The following is a 17681-nucleotide window of genomic DNA, read 5'->3' as shown; positions in this document are numbered from 1 at the left end:
TCTTTTTAGTTTTATTTTCCCACTGTACAGCAAGGGGGTCAGGTTATCCTTACATGTATACATTGCAATTATATTTTTCCCCCACCCTTTCTTCTGTTGCAACATGAGTATCTAGACAAAGTTCTCAATGCTATTCAGCAGGATCTCCTTGTAAATCTATTCTAAGTTGTGTCTGATAAGCCCAAGCTCCCGATCCCTCCCACTCCCTCCCCCTCCCATCAGGCAGCCACAAGTCTTTTCTCCAAGTCCATGATTTTCTTTTCTGAGGAGATGTTCATTTGTGCTGGATATTGGATTCCAGTTCTAAGTGATATCATATGGTATTTGTCTTTGTCTTTCTGGCTCATTTCACTCAGTATGAGAGTCTCTAGTTCCATCCATGTTGCTGCAAATGGCATTATGTCATTCTTTTTTATGGCTGAGTAGTATTCCATTGTGTATATATACCACCTCTTCCGAATCCAATCATCTGTCGATGGACACTTGGGTTGTTTCCATGTCCTGGCTATTGTGAATAGTGCTGCAATGAACATGCGGGTGCATGTTTCTCTTTTAAGGAGAGTTTTGTCCGGATAGATGCCCAAGAGTGGGATTGCGGGGTCATATGGAAGTTCTATGTATAGATTTCTAGGGTATCTCCAAACTGTTCTCCATAGTGGCTGTACCAGTTTACATTCCCACCAACAGTGCAGGAGGGTTCCCTTTTCTCCACAGCCCCTCCAGCACTTGTTATTTGTGGATTTATGAATGATGACCATTGTGACTGGTGTGAGGTGGTATCTCATGGCAGTTTTGATTTGCATTTCTCTTATAATCAGCGATGTTGAGCATTTTTTCATGTGTTTGCTGGCCATCTGTATATCTTCTTTGGAGAAATGTCTATTCAGGTCTTTTGCCCATTTTTCCATTGATTGATTGGCTTTTTTGCTGTTGGGTTGTATAAGTTGTTTATATATTCTAGAGATTAAGCCCTTGTTGGTTGCATCATTTGAAACTGTTTTCTCCTATTCTGTAGGTTGTCTTTTTGGTTTCTTTTGGGTTTCCTTTGCTGTGCAAAAGCTTTTCAGGTTGATGAGGTCCCATGGGTTTATTTTTGCTCTGATTTCTATTGCTTTGGGAGACTGGCCTGAGAAAATATTCATGATGTTGATGTCAGAGAGTGTTTTGCGTATGTTTTCTTCTAGGAGTTTGATGGTGTCCTGTCGTATATTTAAGTCTTTCAGCCATTTTGAGTTTATTTTTGTGCATGGTGTGAGGGTGTGTTCTAGTTTCATTGCTCTTTTGTCTTTTTTAGGGCTGCAGCTCTGGCATATGGAAGTTCCCAGGCTAGGGGTCAAATAGGAGCTGTAGCTACTGGCCTACACCACAACCACAGCAACAGGAATTCCTTACCTCTGCTTCTTATGCTGCCTTATGTTCATTGTATACATGTGCCTCCCCTATTTAGTTAGGAATGCCCTACCTTTCTTGTTTCTCAATTTCCAGCACCCAGTGCATAGCATTTGCTTAATATATATTTGCTGAGTCAATGAATAGAGAAATACTTGGCAGCTGTTACCATCAACCGTTATTCCCTGGAATATTTTAGCTAATTCTATTTTTCAGATGACCCTTGTGCACCAACTATCCCTTTGTTGAAAAATAGAAATGGAAAAGGAGGGGTATAAAGGCTGCTCTTCGCTGGCCAGTGATGTCCCTAAGTACTCCGCCTTCAGTGATAAGGAGAAGGTTTCTCGTTCCACACAGAGAACATTCATGGTACCGTTTATCTTTACCCTTCTATGTCAGAGCCAAGGCAAGCCAATGACCACATGGAAAAGGATGTTTTTCAGTGACATTTATTTCAGAATCATTGAACAATCTGATCATCCTTCTTTATTCATAAGCATTCTTCTTTAAATAATTTGAGCTTATTATGTTTTCAGGCTTGGTGAGAGATTATAATGGTGGCACACTCACCCCAAAGAAATTGACTCCATAGCTATGGAAGACTAAGATCTTTCACAGACACTGCTGCTTCTTGGCCCCCTTGAATTAAATTAAATAGACCAACCCACAATTAAATAAATAAATAAATAAATAGTTCAGTGATTGATCATCAGAAGCTGGGTGCCAAGGACAGAGGACTGCCAGTGACCCTAGTGTGCCATGGTTTCCACCAGGCTGGCTTTGAGTGAGGAGAAGGGGTGAGAGAAGGCTGGCTCAGTGGATGGGGCCTGAGGATGGGCTCTGAGAGGAGGGGGCTGTTCCTCCTCACTGGGGGGCAGGGGGATCTCCTTAGCACTAATCTAGGGAAGACAGCTGGGCATCGATTAGACAATAGTGAAATTCAGGCAGCAACCATGTACCAACTTTTCCAGTCCCCTTCTGTCAGCCTTCGGGGTTCTTCAGCCCATGTGGACCCTCTGGGTATGGCTTTCCTTAGGGAGAGAGGACTTCCATGGTGAAGTCAGTTATATCTTGGCGGCCTTTGGAGTTTCCCAGGAAGACGGGCTTTTGTTCTGCTTGAGAGGTGCTGATGTACCAGTTGGGGTACAGGGCAGACTCGAATTCAACTCTGTTCTTGATTTCTGTCTTGTAGAAGACAAATCGCTTCTCCATGTCCCTCTTTGGGTATCTTTTGGGGTCTATATCCTGCAGCAAAGCAGAAATACAGTTTTTTTGCAAGGGACAGGTCAAAGATACCCTACTCTGATCTGGGAAAAGATGTTCTCCAGGTCAGCTAGAGATGAAACATATAAACAGGTCACAGGGGCAAGTGCCAGGGCCCTGACATATCTTTGTGACCCCAGCCTTCGGTATGGTGACCAAAAGAGCCCTCATCCTTTTCTGAAACAGTGCCAAATGGTAGGGAGCATGACACAGATGGGAAGGTTGTTGAAAGTGAAAATTAGATGAAAGCTTCTGGAAGTACCTAGGATCCAGGGACTTGTGCTGTGTATTTCCTCATGGCCCTGGCTAGAATGACTTCAACTTGGAGAGGAAGCTTTTGCTGGGAATGCTGGTGGAGGCAAGTATGATGTTGGGAGTGGCATGGAGATGATGACAGGTGACAGGTGCTTTGAATTAATTAAGTTCCCATAGTGTCATCCATCAGATGGAGCAACCCTAACAAGAGACTCCCCTTCCAATCCTAACATTGTATAATCAGTTGGGGGCTAACAATGTCATGATGTAAGCACATCAGCAGAATGATTTAACTTGCCACAATGGGAGTGAAAGTTACCTGCATTAACCCTTACCTGAACTTATTATATTCAACTTATTTACACATCTGGAAAACTATCAAGTAGGTCTTCTCCCAGACCTTCTGGGGGTGGGTAGGGGGGAAGAGGTCACTGTCTTGGAAGTAATGGCTGGGGGTGCTTCAGTGAAGCCCAAGAAGGGCCTTCAGCCCTTGGTACTCACTCACCTCCAGCTGCAGGGTGGGCGTGTTATCTTTCATCACACAAGACAGGTACAGATTCTTTCCCTTGATCCCTAAGGTCACAGGTATCTTGTTGTTGCTATCATCTCCTTGCACAAAGCTCATGCAGAACACCACTGAGGGAAGGAGAGGGGCCTGTGGTCAGGGACATAGCACTGCAGAGTTGGACCAAGCACTGGACCCTTAGCCTAGGACTGGTGCCATTTAGGATCCTCTTTAGCATCCAAAATTCCTATGGCCTCATAGACAGGAGAGCTGGCTTCTCCCAGACAATAACAGGTTCAGTTGGTTGAATCAGGTTTTTCCCCAAAGAAGGGTCTGGGGGCTTCTCAGAGCCTCACCACAGTGGCAATAAACAATTAGAAGCTCTGATTTTTAGAAGAAAGCAAGCCATCTTGCCCCTGCCTGGTGATGTGCCTATCCACAACACCAGAACAGTCTGATCAGCGTGAAAAGAAAGAAGTAAAACCAGATTCCCAAAGGACATCAGGCATGGATCTCTTTCAGGAATGTGGAGCAGCCGGCGGGAAGAACCTGAAGGAGGAGGGCTGCTTGACTAGGAGAAGTGGTCCAAAGAGAGATGCTCATTTTAATCTTCCTTAGTCACAGCTGTCTCCCTTGGAGGCCCCAAGGTTGTGCTTCTAATGCAATTCTAGAGAAACAGAGTTGTCTTGGCCAAGCTGAGAAGCTTTCCCCCTGTGATGCTTCTCTCCAAGGTCAGCAGCTTGAATGAGACCACACTGCTCCTTTGATCTGCCCCCCGGTCACACCCTTGCACACAGGGCTCAGCCACAGTGGCAGGGTGCCAGGCAGATTCCCACAACCAATGGGCTCCCCAGACTTGAAACAACGGCCAGTGACAGTAGAGAGATACAAGTTCCTGCTCATCAGTATGGTCAGCTTCTCAGGAACCGTCTGGTATTGGGTGGGAAGGATGTTAGGGGCAAGTGGGCAAAGTTGGGAATGAGGAGGGACAAATTATCTATTTGCCATTCTAGTTTTGACCTCCGCAACAGGAAGAAAGAACCCACAGGCAGTTAGGTCCTGTCCATCAAATGACCCCTTTCCAACAGAAGCACTGACATCGCACTGCCATTAAGTGACTTGGCTGGTCTGTGGTCCTGGATGTGCTTGTCACCTCTCTTGCTGAAAATGAACCTGCTAAGGGCCTCAAACTGGCATCCATTCTAGGACCTACATACAACCTGTATATACTCTGTGTTTTATGGTATTTCGTTCATGTCAATCATTTGCCTAAATGATCTACTTTGTTGAAGATAGAGATAATTGGCACGTTTCCAGGAGGCCAAGAAAAGAATGAGGGTGTCCCCAGGTACCTTCTCTCTTCAAGTCCCCTGTGAGGAGGTGGAGAGCCTTCAGCATGTGTGGGCCAGCCAGCACTAGAGATTTGTGGTCTTTGTCCTGGAGTTTGCACTCCATAGACTGCACGTTGGCATCACAGACAAAGTCATCATTGCACGTTTCAAGGATGATGGGCTCTGAAATGTGGAGCAGAGGTGTCTTTTAGGCAGAAGATTAGAAGAGCAAACCTCATGATGTGAAGCGGCAGGATCTGGTGCCGTGGAAGACATCTGAGGGAGGTCAGCCACAGTCTGATTCTAATATTGGTGGGGAGGAAGCTGGGGTGGATAAGAACACTGGACCCGGTGCCTTAAGATATGGGTTCAAGCTTCAGCTTTATTGCTTGCTGTGGAAGAGCCACAGAACTCCTTCTGCAAAAAGGGCAATGGCACACACTGGCCCAGCAGGGACCTTCTGAGACTCACAGGGACAAGGTAACTGAAAGCATCCTGAGAATGACTAGGAGCTTTGCAGTTGTGAGTAGTTATCAAGGTCCTGCTTTTTTTTTCCCTGTCTTTTAAGGGCCACATCCATGGCATATGGAAATTCCCAGGCTAACTGTTGAATCAGAGCTTCAGCTGCCGGCCTACTCCACAGCCACAGCAATGCAGAATCCGAGCTGTGTCTGTGACCTACACCACAGCTCATGGCAATGCTGGATCCTTAACCCACTGAGCAAGGCCAGGGATTGAACGTACATCCTCATGGATACTAGTCAGATTCATTACTGCTGAGCTACAACATGAATTCCTCCAGGTCCTGTTTTAAGAATAATATCAATAACGCAAAAGAAAACTAAAACCATCACCAAATTGGATTATATATAGTAATATATGGAGATATAGTATTTTGGGTATTTTTTATGCATGCCTATAAATTCCAGAAAAGCTTCCATTCCTCAGATTAATAGCACTAGCCAGGTATATCATTATTTCACTAAAGAAAAATTCCTTTTAAGTGAACAAAACATTCTGATGTAAGACAAAAAATAAAAAAAGAATTGTTTCAACTACAAAAGTGGTTAGTTGGGTTTCTAGGCCTCTCTGTTTTCCTCTCATTGATGGGCCTTCTATTTAAAAAAAAAACTTATTTTTTTGGCTGTGCCTATGGCATTTGGCAGTTCCTGGGCCAGGGATCAAACCCAAGCCACAGCAGTGACAACACTGTATCCTTACGCCACTGAGCCACCAGGGAACTCCTGGGCCTTCTACTTTTAAAGGGTTTCAGCTTCAGGGGAGTTTAGTTGACCGTTGAGTTATGGCCTCTGAGAAGGAAAGGACCAGAGATCTCGTGTCTACCCTCAGCTTTCCCTAGGTACCTTCTTCAAAGATGAATGAAAAGATGCTCTTCTGGTCATCATCACAGAAGGCCTGGGAGGAGGGATTCTTCATCGGCTTCTCCACTGCCACGATGACAGACACCATCTGCCTGATGCTCTTGTTCCAGAGCTGGTGAGAGATTTGCAGCTGGATGCTCCCATTTCTCAGAGAACCAAGGTCCAGGTTTTGGGTGCAGCACTGTGGACAGACCAAGAATGTCAGCGTGGTAGGTGGATGGGCCAGAGAACTCATGTTTTGACCTGAGACAGGATGCAGGAGGAGATTACAGAGCTTCTCCAGAGAATGTTTCATCTCTCTGCAGCCCAGAGAGGTTCAGTGGTTTACCCATAGGCATGTGGCAACCAGAGGCAGACCCCAAACCTGAATGTGGGCTCTCTGACACCCTACATGGTATTCCTCAAGAATATATCCCATTTTAACCTTGTGTTTTCTTACACATGCTCCACCTAACCATAAACTTATGCCTTCTTACATTTTTACCTTTTTGGAACCCAAAGCACAAGACTATGTATTAAATTTTTCATGGTTGTGATGATCATATTTTCAGTACTTCTATGTGCAATCAATGAGTTTTCAATTATTCTCTACAAGTTTTTGTTTTTTAAATGCTGTTTCATAAGCATCTCGCAAACACTGTAAAAAGGGGGTGGTTCCCCTTCCTGGGAACTTCTACATGTCCCCCCTGGGGCCAAAAAACCTCCCAAACCCCCCAAAATTGTGGTTGATATTTGTGAAATAGGTTCCCACTTTCCCTTTGTTCAGAGAAACTGTGTAAGTGTATTAAGGCTTGAAGTTGCCCCTGGGCACAAGAATGGTTTAACGTCTTGAAGACAGTTAAAGAGACCTCTAACAGCTCAGAGGAAAGCAAGAATTTCCTGCCCAGCACAGAGGCTCTAGCCCCTGGCAGGGGCAGCGGGAGGGTGGGCCAGACAGATACACCACACCCCACCTAGGGCTGGAGAAAATGGGTCTCAGAGTTTGACTCTAGTGATTGACAGAGTTTCATCATTTTTAGGGCTGAACCCCTTTTTCTAAAAGGAGAAGCAACTGTGCATTGAAGCCTTGGCTGCCTTGCCAACATGAGACAGCAAACACTCTCTCTACCATCATTTCTTCTCACCCTCCTCAAGCATGGCCACCATCACCAAGGCTCAGTGAACCGCTGTGGTGCCGCCGGAACTGAGGGGTGGCCTGCATCAGTCTCACTGGAGAAGGCGAGTCAGTTCATCACAGAATTCCATAGGAATAAGGGTGCCCAGAGCCCTTTCCTTGAGACTTTCCCCTGCCTGAGCCCCTGCATGTGTTGGGAGCTAAGCGCATGGCCTTACCTTCATCTCTTTGGGGCCATCAGCCTCAAATAACAGGTCATTATTGTTGTCACTGTAATAAAAGCAGAGAGCTTGCTCAGTTATGTCCCCTGGACAGGATGAATTTTCCTTCCCTGCAAGCGATCTTCACTGTTAATAGGAAACTGCAAACAGCTTGTTCCTTAGGGCTGCCTGGAGCTAGCAGTTTCCATGGGCATATTCCTGGAGCAGCCTAGGAGGCAGGGCAGGTACCCCAGCTGCTCTCTATTGGATCTCGAGACCCCTTCCAGCCCAGTTAAAACTGGAGCTTTCCTTCTCACTGAAGCCTTCCTTCCCCTGCAATGACATCAAGTCCAGACTTACAGTGGGAAATGAGTCTTTAAACCAGGTTAACCTGGAACCCCGCTTCCCACTAAAAGAGGCAGGATGAGGGACAAATCTGGTCTCTAAGCACAGCTAACACTGCGCTCTTGAGAAGGGAGCCCTGCTCGCATTACTAGTACCAGTTTCCCCACTGACCCGTAGTTAGCCATCACTTCCTTGGCGGGTTCAGGTACTATGGCCATGGCTGCTTCAGAAACCTGCGTAAAGAGGAGAAAATGAGTGACCATTTGTTGTTCCAGTCCCCACTAGGGCTGCCTTCACGGGTGATTTTCCTTCGGCATCTAGTACACTGCAGGCCAGCAAAGAATGAGTCTTTGAATGAATGATTGAATGGATGAAGGAGCCCTCCTTTGGGTCCAGAGAAAAGTATTTGCTAATGTTAAGCCCACACCAGAAGTGCATTTGTTAGACCTGGTGCAGAAGTTTGATACTGAACTTCTAGATAAGCAGTACTAATTCCCCCTATGTGTGTATACGCACACACACACACACACACACACACACACACACAGTCTTTTTAGGGCCACGCCTGCAGCATATGGAGGTTCCTAGGCTAGGGGTCAAATTGGAGGTGCAGCAGCTGGTCTATGTCATTGCCACAGCATCACCAGATCTGAGCAACCTACTCCACAGCTCACAGCAATGCCAGATCCTAGCCCACTGGACAAGGCCAGGGATCGAACCTGTGTCCTCGTGGATGCTAGTCAGATTCATTTCCCCTGACCCACAGCAGGAACTCCCCCCCCCCCATATTTTACAAGCTATAGCATTATAGTAAACCTGGCATTTTTGCAAATAGCCCAGCACTCAGACATAGAGGCATGAAGGGAGGGAGAGGGAAAGAGATAAAAGGATGGGAGGGGGGCAGAGAGAGAGAGAGAGACAGAGAGAGAGAGAGGGAGGGAGGGAGAAGCTCTCTTAGGACTAGCCATAAGGAGGAGTTAAAGTGATACCTGAACAATGAAGACTGGCTGGAGAGGGTAGGGTCCCTGAATGGCCTTTGTGCCTCCAAGAGGTATACTGTCTGCCAATTTCTCCCTCACTCTTTATAGCCTTCAAAAGCAGAAGTGAAGAGCTGAGAAATTTTCCCTTTGGTTAACTGATTTCACAACCAAATTAAAAAAATTTTAAAAAGAGGATTGATGGGAACTTCTCGGAGCGCGTAACCTGAACTCACTCTCCAATCCTTGGAAGTGGTAACAAACGATGACACTTTTTATTTTTTTTTTGCAAATGTGTCATCATATGCAAATATATGTTTCTTTCTTCTGACAACTTTGTGCTCCTGATGTCAAACAGAAATACTGGGGTTTCCTAGATTAGAAGAATGTTTGAATTTAGATCTCTGGGATAAAATTGAACAAAAACACATACACACACACACAAATTCTCCCTCCCTCCCTCCTTGGACTTAAGTTTAGGAAACTTTCCACCTGGAGATGGATAAATGGGCCTAAGGAAGTGACAGTAACCATGTGGATTCTGAACCCATTGTGCTGTTCTCAACCTCGAGGGCCCTGGGCCAAATACTGGAGCCTTTGGTAGGGAAACTTTGATCTTTCCAGGGCAAAGCAGAGAAAAAACAGTTGTGTGGGGGTGAAGGATCCCGATGGGGTGAGTTCATCCAACCCATCAGACAAGGTGCTGGTACCCTAGTTGATTCCATATGGAATCTATATCAATCTTTGATAAATGATGAAATGAGCCTGGGTTGAGGACATATTTGAAAAGATTGTGAGTTAAGTCAAGCTTCATGATCACATTCCTTTTTTTTTTTTTTGCCTTTTCTAGGGCCTTACCCATGGTATATGGAGGTTCCCAGGCTAGGGGCTGAATCAGAGCTGTAGCTGCCGGCCTACCCCACAGCCACAGCAACACCAGCTCCTTAACCCACCAAACGAGGCCAGGGATTGAACGCTCAACCTCATGGTTCCTAGTCAGATTCGTTAACCACTGAGCCAGGACGGGAACTCCCACATTCCCTTTTGAAAATGCAGATGTGCTTTTTGCCTAAAAGAATTTTTCCAAGCAACAGAGATCCTAAAGGAAACAATAGAAAAGTTAGACTTAATTGATATCTTCAGGACACTACATCCAAAAAAAGCAGAATACACATTCTTCTCAAATGCTCATGGAACATTCTCAAGAATTGACCACATATTGGGACACAAAGCGAATCTCAATAAATTTAGGAGCATAGAAATTATCTCAAGTATCTTCTCTGACCCCAACGCCATGAAATTAGAAACCAACCATGGGAAAAGCAAAGAGAAAAAACCTACCACATGGAGACTAAACACCATGCTACTAAGAAACCAATGGGTCAATGAGGAAATCAAGAAGGACATTAAAAACTACCTTGAAACAAATGATAATGAAGACACAACCTCTCAAAATCTATGGGAGGCTGCTAAAGCAGTGCTCAGAGGGACATTTATAGCAATACAGGCCTTGCTCAAAAAAGAAGAAAGATCCCAAATTGACAACTTAACCCTCCACCTAAACGAATTAGAAAAAGAAGAACCAAAAAGACCTAGAGTCAGCAGAAGGAAGGAAACTATACAGATCAAAGAAGAAATCCATAAAATAGAGATTCAAAAAACAATACAGAAAACTAATAAAACCAAGAGCTGGTTCTTTGAAAAGGTGAACAAAATTGACAACCCCCTGGCCAGACTCACTAAAAAGAGGAGAGAAAGAACCCAAATAACCAAAATTATAAATGAAAAAGGAGAAATCACAACGGATACAGCAGAAATACAAAAAACCATAAGAGAATACTATGAACAACTGTATGGCACCAGGTTTGACGATCTGGAAGAAATGGACAATTTTCTAGAATCTGACAGTCTGCAAAAACTGAATCAAGCAGAAACACACCAACTGAACAGACCGATCACTAGAAATGAAATTGAAGAGGTCATAAAATCACTCCCTACAAATAAAAGTCCAGGACCAGATGGCTTCACAGGTGAATTCTATCAAACATATAAAGACGAATTGGTGCCCATCCTCCTTAAACTCTTTCAAAAGGTTGAAGAAGAAGGAATACTCCCAAAGACATTCTATGAGGCCACCATCACCCTCATTCCAAAACCAGACAGAGGTACCACCAAAAAAGAAAACTATCGCCCAATATCATTGATGAATATAGATGCAAAAATTCTCAACAAAATCTTAGCCGACCAAATCCAACAACATATCAAAAAAATTATACACCATGACCAGGTTGGGTTCATCCCAGGTTCACAAGGATGGTTCAACATACGCAAATCAATCAGCATCATACACCACATTAACAAAAGAAAAGTTAAAAATCATATGATCATCTCAATAGACGCAGAAAAGGCATTTGACAAAGTTCAACATCCATTCATGATCAAGACCCTCGCCAAAGTGGGTATAGAGGGAACATTCCTGAATATAATCAAAGCCATTTATGACAAACCCACAGCAAATATAATCCTCAATGGGGAACAACTGAAAGCCTTCTTCCTCAAATCTGGAACAAGACAGGGATGCCCACTCTCACCACTACTCTTCAACATAGTTTTGGAAGTCCTAGCCACAGCACTTAGACAAACAAAAGAAATAAAGGGCATCCATATAGGAAGAGAAGAGATCAAACTGTCACTGTATGCAGATGACATGATACTATACCTAGAAACCCCTAAGGACTCAACCCCAAAACTCCTTGAACTGATGAATAAATTCAGCAAAGTGGCAGGATATAAGATTAACATTCAGAAGTCAGTTGTATTTCTGTATACCAGCAATGAAATATTAGAAAAGGAATACAAAAATACGATACCTTTTAAAATTGCACCTCACAAAATCAAATACCTCAGAATACACCTGACCAAGGAGGTAAAGGACCTATATGCTGAGAACTATAAAACTTTAATCAAAGAAATCAAAGAAGATGGAAAGAAATGGAAAGATATTCCATGTTCCTGGATTGGAAAAATCAATATTGTAAAAATGGCCATACTACCCAAAGCAATCTACAGATTCAATGCAATCCCTATCAAATGACCCATGACATTTTTCACAGAACTAGAACAAACAATCCAAACATTTATATGGAACCACAAAAGACCCAGAATCAATCCTGAGAAACAAAAACCAAGCAGGAGGCATAACTCTCCCAGACTTCAAGAAATACTACAAAGCCACAGTCATCAAAACAGTGTGGTACTGGTATCAAAACAGACAGACAGACCAATGGAACAGAATAGAGAATCCGGAAATAAACCCTGACACCTATGGTCAATTAAGCTTTGACAAGGGAGGCAAGAACATAAAATGGGAAAAAGAAAGTCTCTTCAGCAAGCATTGCTGGGAAACCTGGACAGCTGCATGCAAAGAAATGAAACTAGAACACACCCTCACACCATGCACAAAAATAAACTCAAAATGGCTGAAAGACTTAAATATACGACAGGACACCATCAAACTCCTAGAAGAGAACATAGGCAAAACACTCTCTGACATCAACCTCATGAATATTTTCTCAGGCCAGTCTCCCAAAGCAATAGAAATCAGAGCAAAAATAAACCCATGGGACCTCATCAACCTGAAAAGCTTTTGCACAGCAAAGGAAACCCAAAAGAAACCAAAAAGACAACCTACAGAATGGGAGAAAACAGTTTCAAATGATGCAACCGACAAGGGCTTAATCTCTAGAATATATAAACAACTTATACAACCCAACAGCAAAAAAGCCAATCAATCAATGGAAAAATGGGCAAAAGACCTGAATAGACATTTCTCCAAAGAAGATATACAGATGGCCAGCAAACACATGAAAAAATGCTCAACATCGCTGATTATAAGAGAAATGCAAATCAAAACTGCCATGAGATACCACCTCACACCAGTCACAATGGCCATCATTCATAAGTCCACAAATAACAAGTGCTGGAGGGGCTGTGGAGAAAAGGGAACCCTCCTGCACTGTTGGTGGGAATGTAAACTGGTACAGCCACTATGGAGAACAGTTTGGAGATACCCTAGAAATCTATCCATAGAACTTCCATATGACCCCGCAATCCCACTCTTGGGCATCTATCCGGACAAAACTCTCCTTAAAAGAGAAACATGCACCCGCATGTTCATTGCAGCACTATTCACAATAGCCAGGACATGGAAACAACCCAAGTGTCCATCGACAGATGATTGGATTCGGAAGAGGTGGTATATATACACAATGGAATACTACTCAGCCATAAAAAAGAATGACATAATGCCATTTGCAGCAACATGGATGGAACTAGAGACTCTCATACTGAGTGAAATGAGCCAGAAAGACAAAGACAAATACCATATGATATCACTTAGAACTGGAATCCAATATCCAGCACAAATGAACATCTCCTCAGAAAAGAAAATCATGGACTTGGAGAAAAGACTTGTGGCTTCCTGATGGGAGGGGGAGGGAGTGGGAGGGATCGGGAGCTTGGGCTTATCAGACACAACTTAGAATAGATTTACAAGGAGATCCTGCTGAGTAGCATTGAGAACTTTGTCTAGATACTCATGTTGCAACAGAAGAAAGGGTGGGGGAAAAATATAATTGCAATGTATACATGTAAGGATAACCTGACCCCCTTGCTGTACAGTGGGAAAATAAAAAAAAAAAAAAAGAATTTTTCCTCTGAACTCTGAAAAGTGGAACTTTTACAATACGAATATCCAGCTGGGACTATATCCAATGGTAACTCTGAGAGATATTAGACATTGTTTTTTTCCCCTCTTCCTTTATTGTGATAGAATTTACATATACCATTGTGTGAGACTGCATACAACAGGATGAAGTGCATATTGAAGAAAGATTACCACAATGAGGATGCTCGTTAAGACACCCATCAGCTCACATGATTATATATATATATATATTATATATATATATATATATATGTACATGCACATATATTTATGTATATGTATATGTATTGGTGGTTAGAACATTTACTCTATCATACAGAATAGTTATTAACAGTTCCCATGCTGTACATTAGATTCCCAGCACTTGTAACTGCCTTATAACTGAAACTAGGTACCCTTTGACCAACATCTCCAACATCTCCCCATTTCTCCCACCCCCGAGTAACCACTATTCTTTTCTTTGTCCCTATGAATTGTGCTTTTTTTTTTCTCTTGAAGCATCCACATCTAAGTGAGATCATACAGCATTTGCATTTTGCTGACATATGTCACTAAGCAGAATGACTTCAGGGTTCCTTGATGTCACAAATGCAGAGTTTTCTTCTTTTTAATGACTAAATTACATATATATGTATATATTTGTAATATAATCTGAAATCAGGAAGTGCAATGCCTCCAGCTTTGTCGTTTTTTCTCAAGATTGTTTTGGCTATTCTTCTTTGGTTGTTCCATACAAGTTTTAGGATTATCTCTCCTATTTCTAAGAAATATGCCATGGGAATTTCCAGAGGATTTGCCTGGAATCTATAGATGGCTTTAGGTAGCATGGACATTTAAACAATATTAGTTACTTCATCAAAACATGGGATATCTTTCTATTTATTTGTGTCTTCAATTTCTTTCATCCGTGCTTTATAATTTTCAGTGTACAGATCTTTCACCTTCTTAGTTAAACTTATTTCTAAGTATTTTTATTGTTTTTGATGCTATTGTAAATGGGGTGGCTGTCTTTGTTTTGTGTTGAGGTATTTTGTTGTTAGTGTGCAGGAAGGCAACAGACTTTTTTCACTCAGACACCAGAAGAGTGAGTGCTCAGGGTACTGTCCCAGGGTAGCCCTGCAAGAATGAACGAATGACCAGGCTAGAAAATGTGCATGGAGGAGTTCCTGTCATGGCTAAGAACCTGACTAGTATCCATGAGGATGCAGGGTAGATTCCTTAGTGGGTTAAGGAGTTGGTGTTGCCACAAGCTGTGGTGTAGGTTGCAGATGCAGCTCTTATCTGGCATTGCTGTGGCTATGGCATAGGCTGGTGCTATGACTCTGATTTGAATCCTAGCCTGGGAACTTCCATATGCTGTGGGTTTGGCCCTAAATAGACAATAAATAAATAGATAAATAAATAAATAAAAGGTGCATGGAGTCCAGGAGGGTGTGTTCTCTTCCCACTCTGTCACACCTACTACAGTACCCATAGCCCTGAATTGAAACCTTGTTCAGTTATGTGGTGCCCTCAGGATGCTGTGAACTCTTTCAGAGCTGAGTCTAGCACAGGGTGTGACATGCACATTCAGGCAGTAAAGTTTGTCTACCTGAATGAGTGAGCAGGAATTCGACAGTGTTTTCACTCAAATAAGGATACATGTGCCTACTCTGTGCCAAGCCCTGGGCTTGCTCAGTATTATTCATGGGACAGAGTTCCTGACTTTCACAGACAGGAGGGAAATTGACTCTACTGTGGGCAAGGATCGCACAGTGGGTTCCTTCCCCAGCCTTCTGATTTGGCTCCCGGTACCTTGACCTCAGGAATGCAGACCCAAGAATCTCATCTTTGGCAAGGTGTATGTTCCACAGGGAATCTGAAAGCTGCATCCTGTTGGGTGCATCCATTTCCTATGGGTTTGGTGAGCCCTAGTTAGTCTCCAAGTCTAAGCCCTCATAAAATTGGGTGTCTGGTTCTGCAGACTCCCCAGAGGCCCTGCCTAGGGAGCCTGATGGTTGATTCTTATTTGCCTTCAGAGCATCCACTCTGGAGATTAACTCCTGGTCCACAAGCTTCACTGAAGGAAAACCACCTTCTTCAGATACTTATGCTGGGGATCTACATGATCTGGTGGTCTTTTAGCTCTGTCGGTGCTTCTGGTAGAGAACACAGAGGGGCCCTGAGTCACTGATGTGATTAGAAGCTGAGTGAAGGAGGATGAACACCATGGCAGGAAGGGAGGTAAGCAAGGGGCTTGAGCATCCTGTTTCTGGGACGTGAGATACAGGGCAGGAAGGAATGTACTCCTTCATCTTCTAGTTTCCAGGGGGCACAAAACTTCATTCTTTCTGCTCAAGGGAAATTTTGGAGCCATGGGGCAATGCCCTTTGACGTAGTAGTCTCTGCAGTTCTGCCATGTGTCTCATCCTGACCCTGGAGACTGGACCCAAAACCAGGCAGCATCCTGTCCATCTCAGGAAGTGAAACCTCTTATTGTGTCAAGCAGGCAGGTTGCACAATGCATGTATCAAACCCTGTTTTTCCAAGGAGACCACTCAGGCTACAGTTTCTGGTTCCCCAAAAGCAGAAACCATCTCACTGTGGATGTTGTCACACCAAGGGACGGCCTGAAGAGTGATGATGATACAGACGGACATGCAAAGCCAGGGAAATGGACCCAGCAGAAGTAGGGGATTGGCAATGCCAGAATGTCATAGGGAGCTCCAGCTTTTGGGGAACCCTTCAGCTATTGAATCACACAAGCCCTTCTCAATCAGTGGGTTAAGGATCAGGCATTGCCACAAGCTACACCCTAGATCACAGAAGTGACTCAGATCTGGCATTGCCATGCTGTGTCTATGGCTTGCTGCTGAGACTCTGATTCAACCCCTAGCCTGGGAACTTCCATATGCTGTAGGTGCAGCTATAAAAAGAAAAAACAGTCTTGGAGCCATGACTTAATATATGGGTTTGCCAAACCCAAACCAGATCCTTTTTTCTTTTTTTTTTTTTTAAACTACTTTTTATTGTTACAACATTTTTTTTTTTTTTGCCTTTTTAGGGCCGCACCCCTGGCATATAGAAATTCCCAGGCTAGGGGTTGAATCGGAACTGAAGTTGTCGACCTACATCACAGCCACAGCAACACTGGATCCGAGGTGCGTCTGTGACCTACAGTGCAGCCTGTGACAACACCGGATCCTTAACCCACTGAGTGGGGTCAGGGATGGAACCTGAGCCCTCATGGACAGTAGTTGGATTCCTTACTGCTGAGCCACAATGGGAACCCCCAGTCAGGAACATTTCTTTCCCCCTCTTGTGCTGTCCAAGGTGCCCATCTGTAGACTCCTTTCTTAGTGACCTGGTTATGTTCTAAACGATGCTGGCCTGGAGGATCCCAGATCTGCCCCTAAGTCTCCTACATTGTCCTCCCAGGACTAGGGAGAACTCGGTTTCCTGTCTTCTCTCCTTTTCCCACCGGGCTGGGATGTGCTGTGTGAGTTTGCTTCTTTCTCCTTCTCTTAGGGTAGCATGGAGACTCTCCGGCTGGGTTCCTAGTTTTCTCTGTGCCCTTTTTCTGAGTTCCTTCCTTATTCCTCTTCACTTTCTCACCTGCTCCTCCTGGCAGCTCCCTTGCCTGATTTCCTTTGCCCTTTCCTTTTTCCGTAAGACTTTGTTGTACGCACGGTCAAACCCAATCACCTTAGGGTTTCTGCCGCTAGAGTCATATGATTTTTTTTTTCATAAATAAAATTTTATTGGAGCAGAGCCATGTGCATTCAAGGCTTTTACACTGTACAGCTGCACAGCCCACAAAGCCAAAAACGCTGACCAGCCCTTTACAGAGTTTGTCCCTCAGAGCGCTACACTCCCGCATCCTGTTGCCCCAAGCTTTAAAGAGTTATGAATATATTAAAAACTGAAATTTTAATCAAATGTCTGTGGAACCGTGACTACATTCTTGAGAAATACTATTTGAAAACATACTTCAGGACTTTATATTGTGGGGTTTTTTTTCTCTTTTTAAATTTTTCACTATGTAAAATTGCAAACATAGTCAACAGTACACGAAAGAGTAGAACCAATGAAGAGCCCCCACATACCCACCACCTGGCTTCAACAGTGATCATTTCCACGGCTGGTTTCCATGATACCCTACGCATGTCCCCCTTCTGCATTATTTTGAAACAAATCCCAAACAGTATAAATTTC

General features: G+C 43.8%; 1 protein-coding gene across 1 annotated transcript; it reads right to left on the bottom strand.

Moving 5' to 3' along the window:
• Positions 1-1829: 1829 nt before the first annotated feature.
• Positions 1830-8822, bottom strand: IL1B (interleukin 1 beta). The gene is given in 7 exon segments (NM_214055.1): positions 1830-2634; positions 3413-3543; positions 4765-4926; positions 6108-6306; positions 7458-7509; positions 7956-8017; positions 8774-8822. Coding segments are annotated over 6 exon segments (804 nt in total). The 5' UTR covers positions 8003-8017; positions 8774-8822; the 3' UTR covers positions 1830-2421.
• Positions 8823-17681: the final 8859 nt, after the last annotated feature.

Source organism: Sus scrofa, chromosome 3 (genome assembly GCF_054392235.1).
Source record: "Sus scrofa isolate SSC_HxYL_T2T_F1_AM1 chromosome 3, Sscrofa_HxYL_maternal_Yorkshire_Landrace_v2.0, whole genome shotgun sequence".
Lineage (NCBI taxonomy): Eukaryota > Metazoa > Chordata > Mammalia > Artiodactyla > Suidae > Sus > Sus scrofa.
This window is presented reverse-complemented; position numbering and strand designations above follow the sequence as displayed.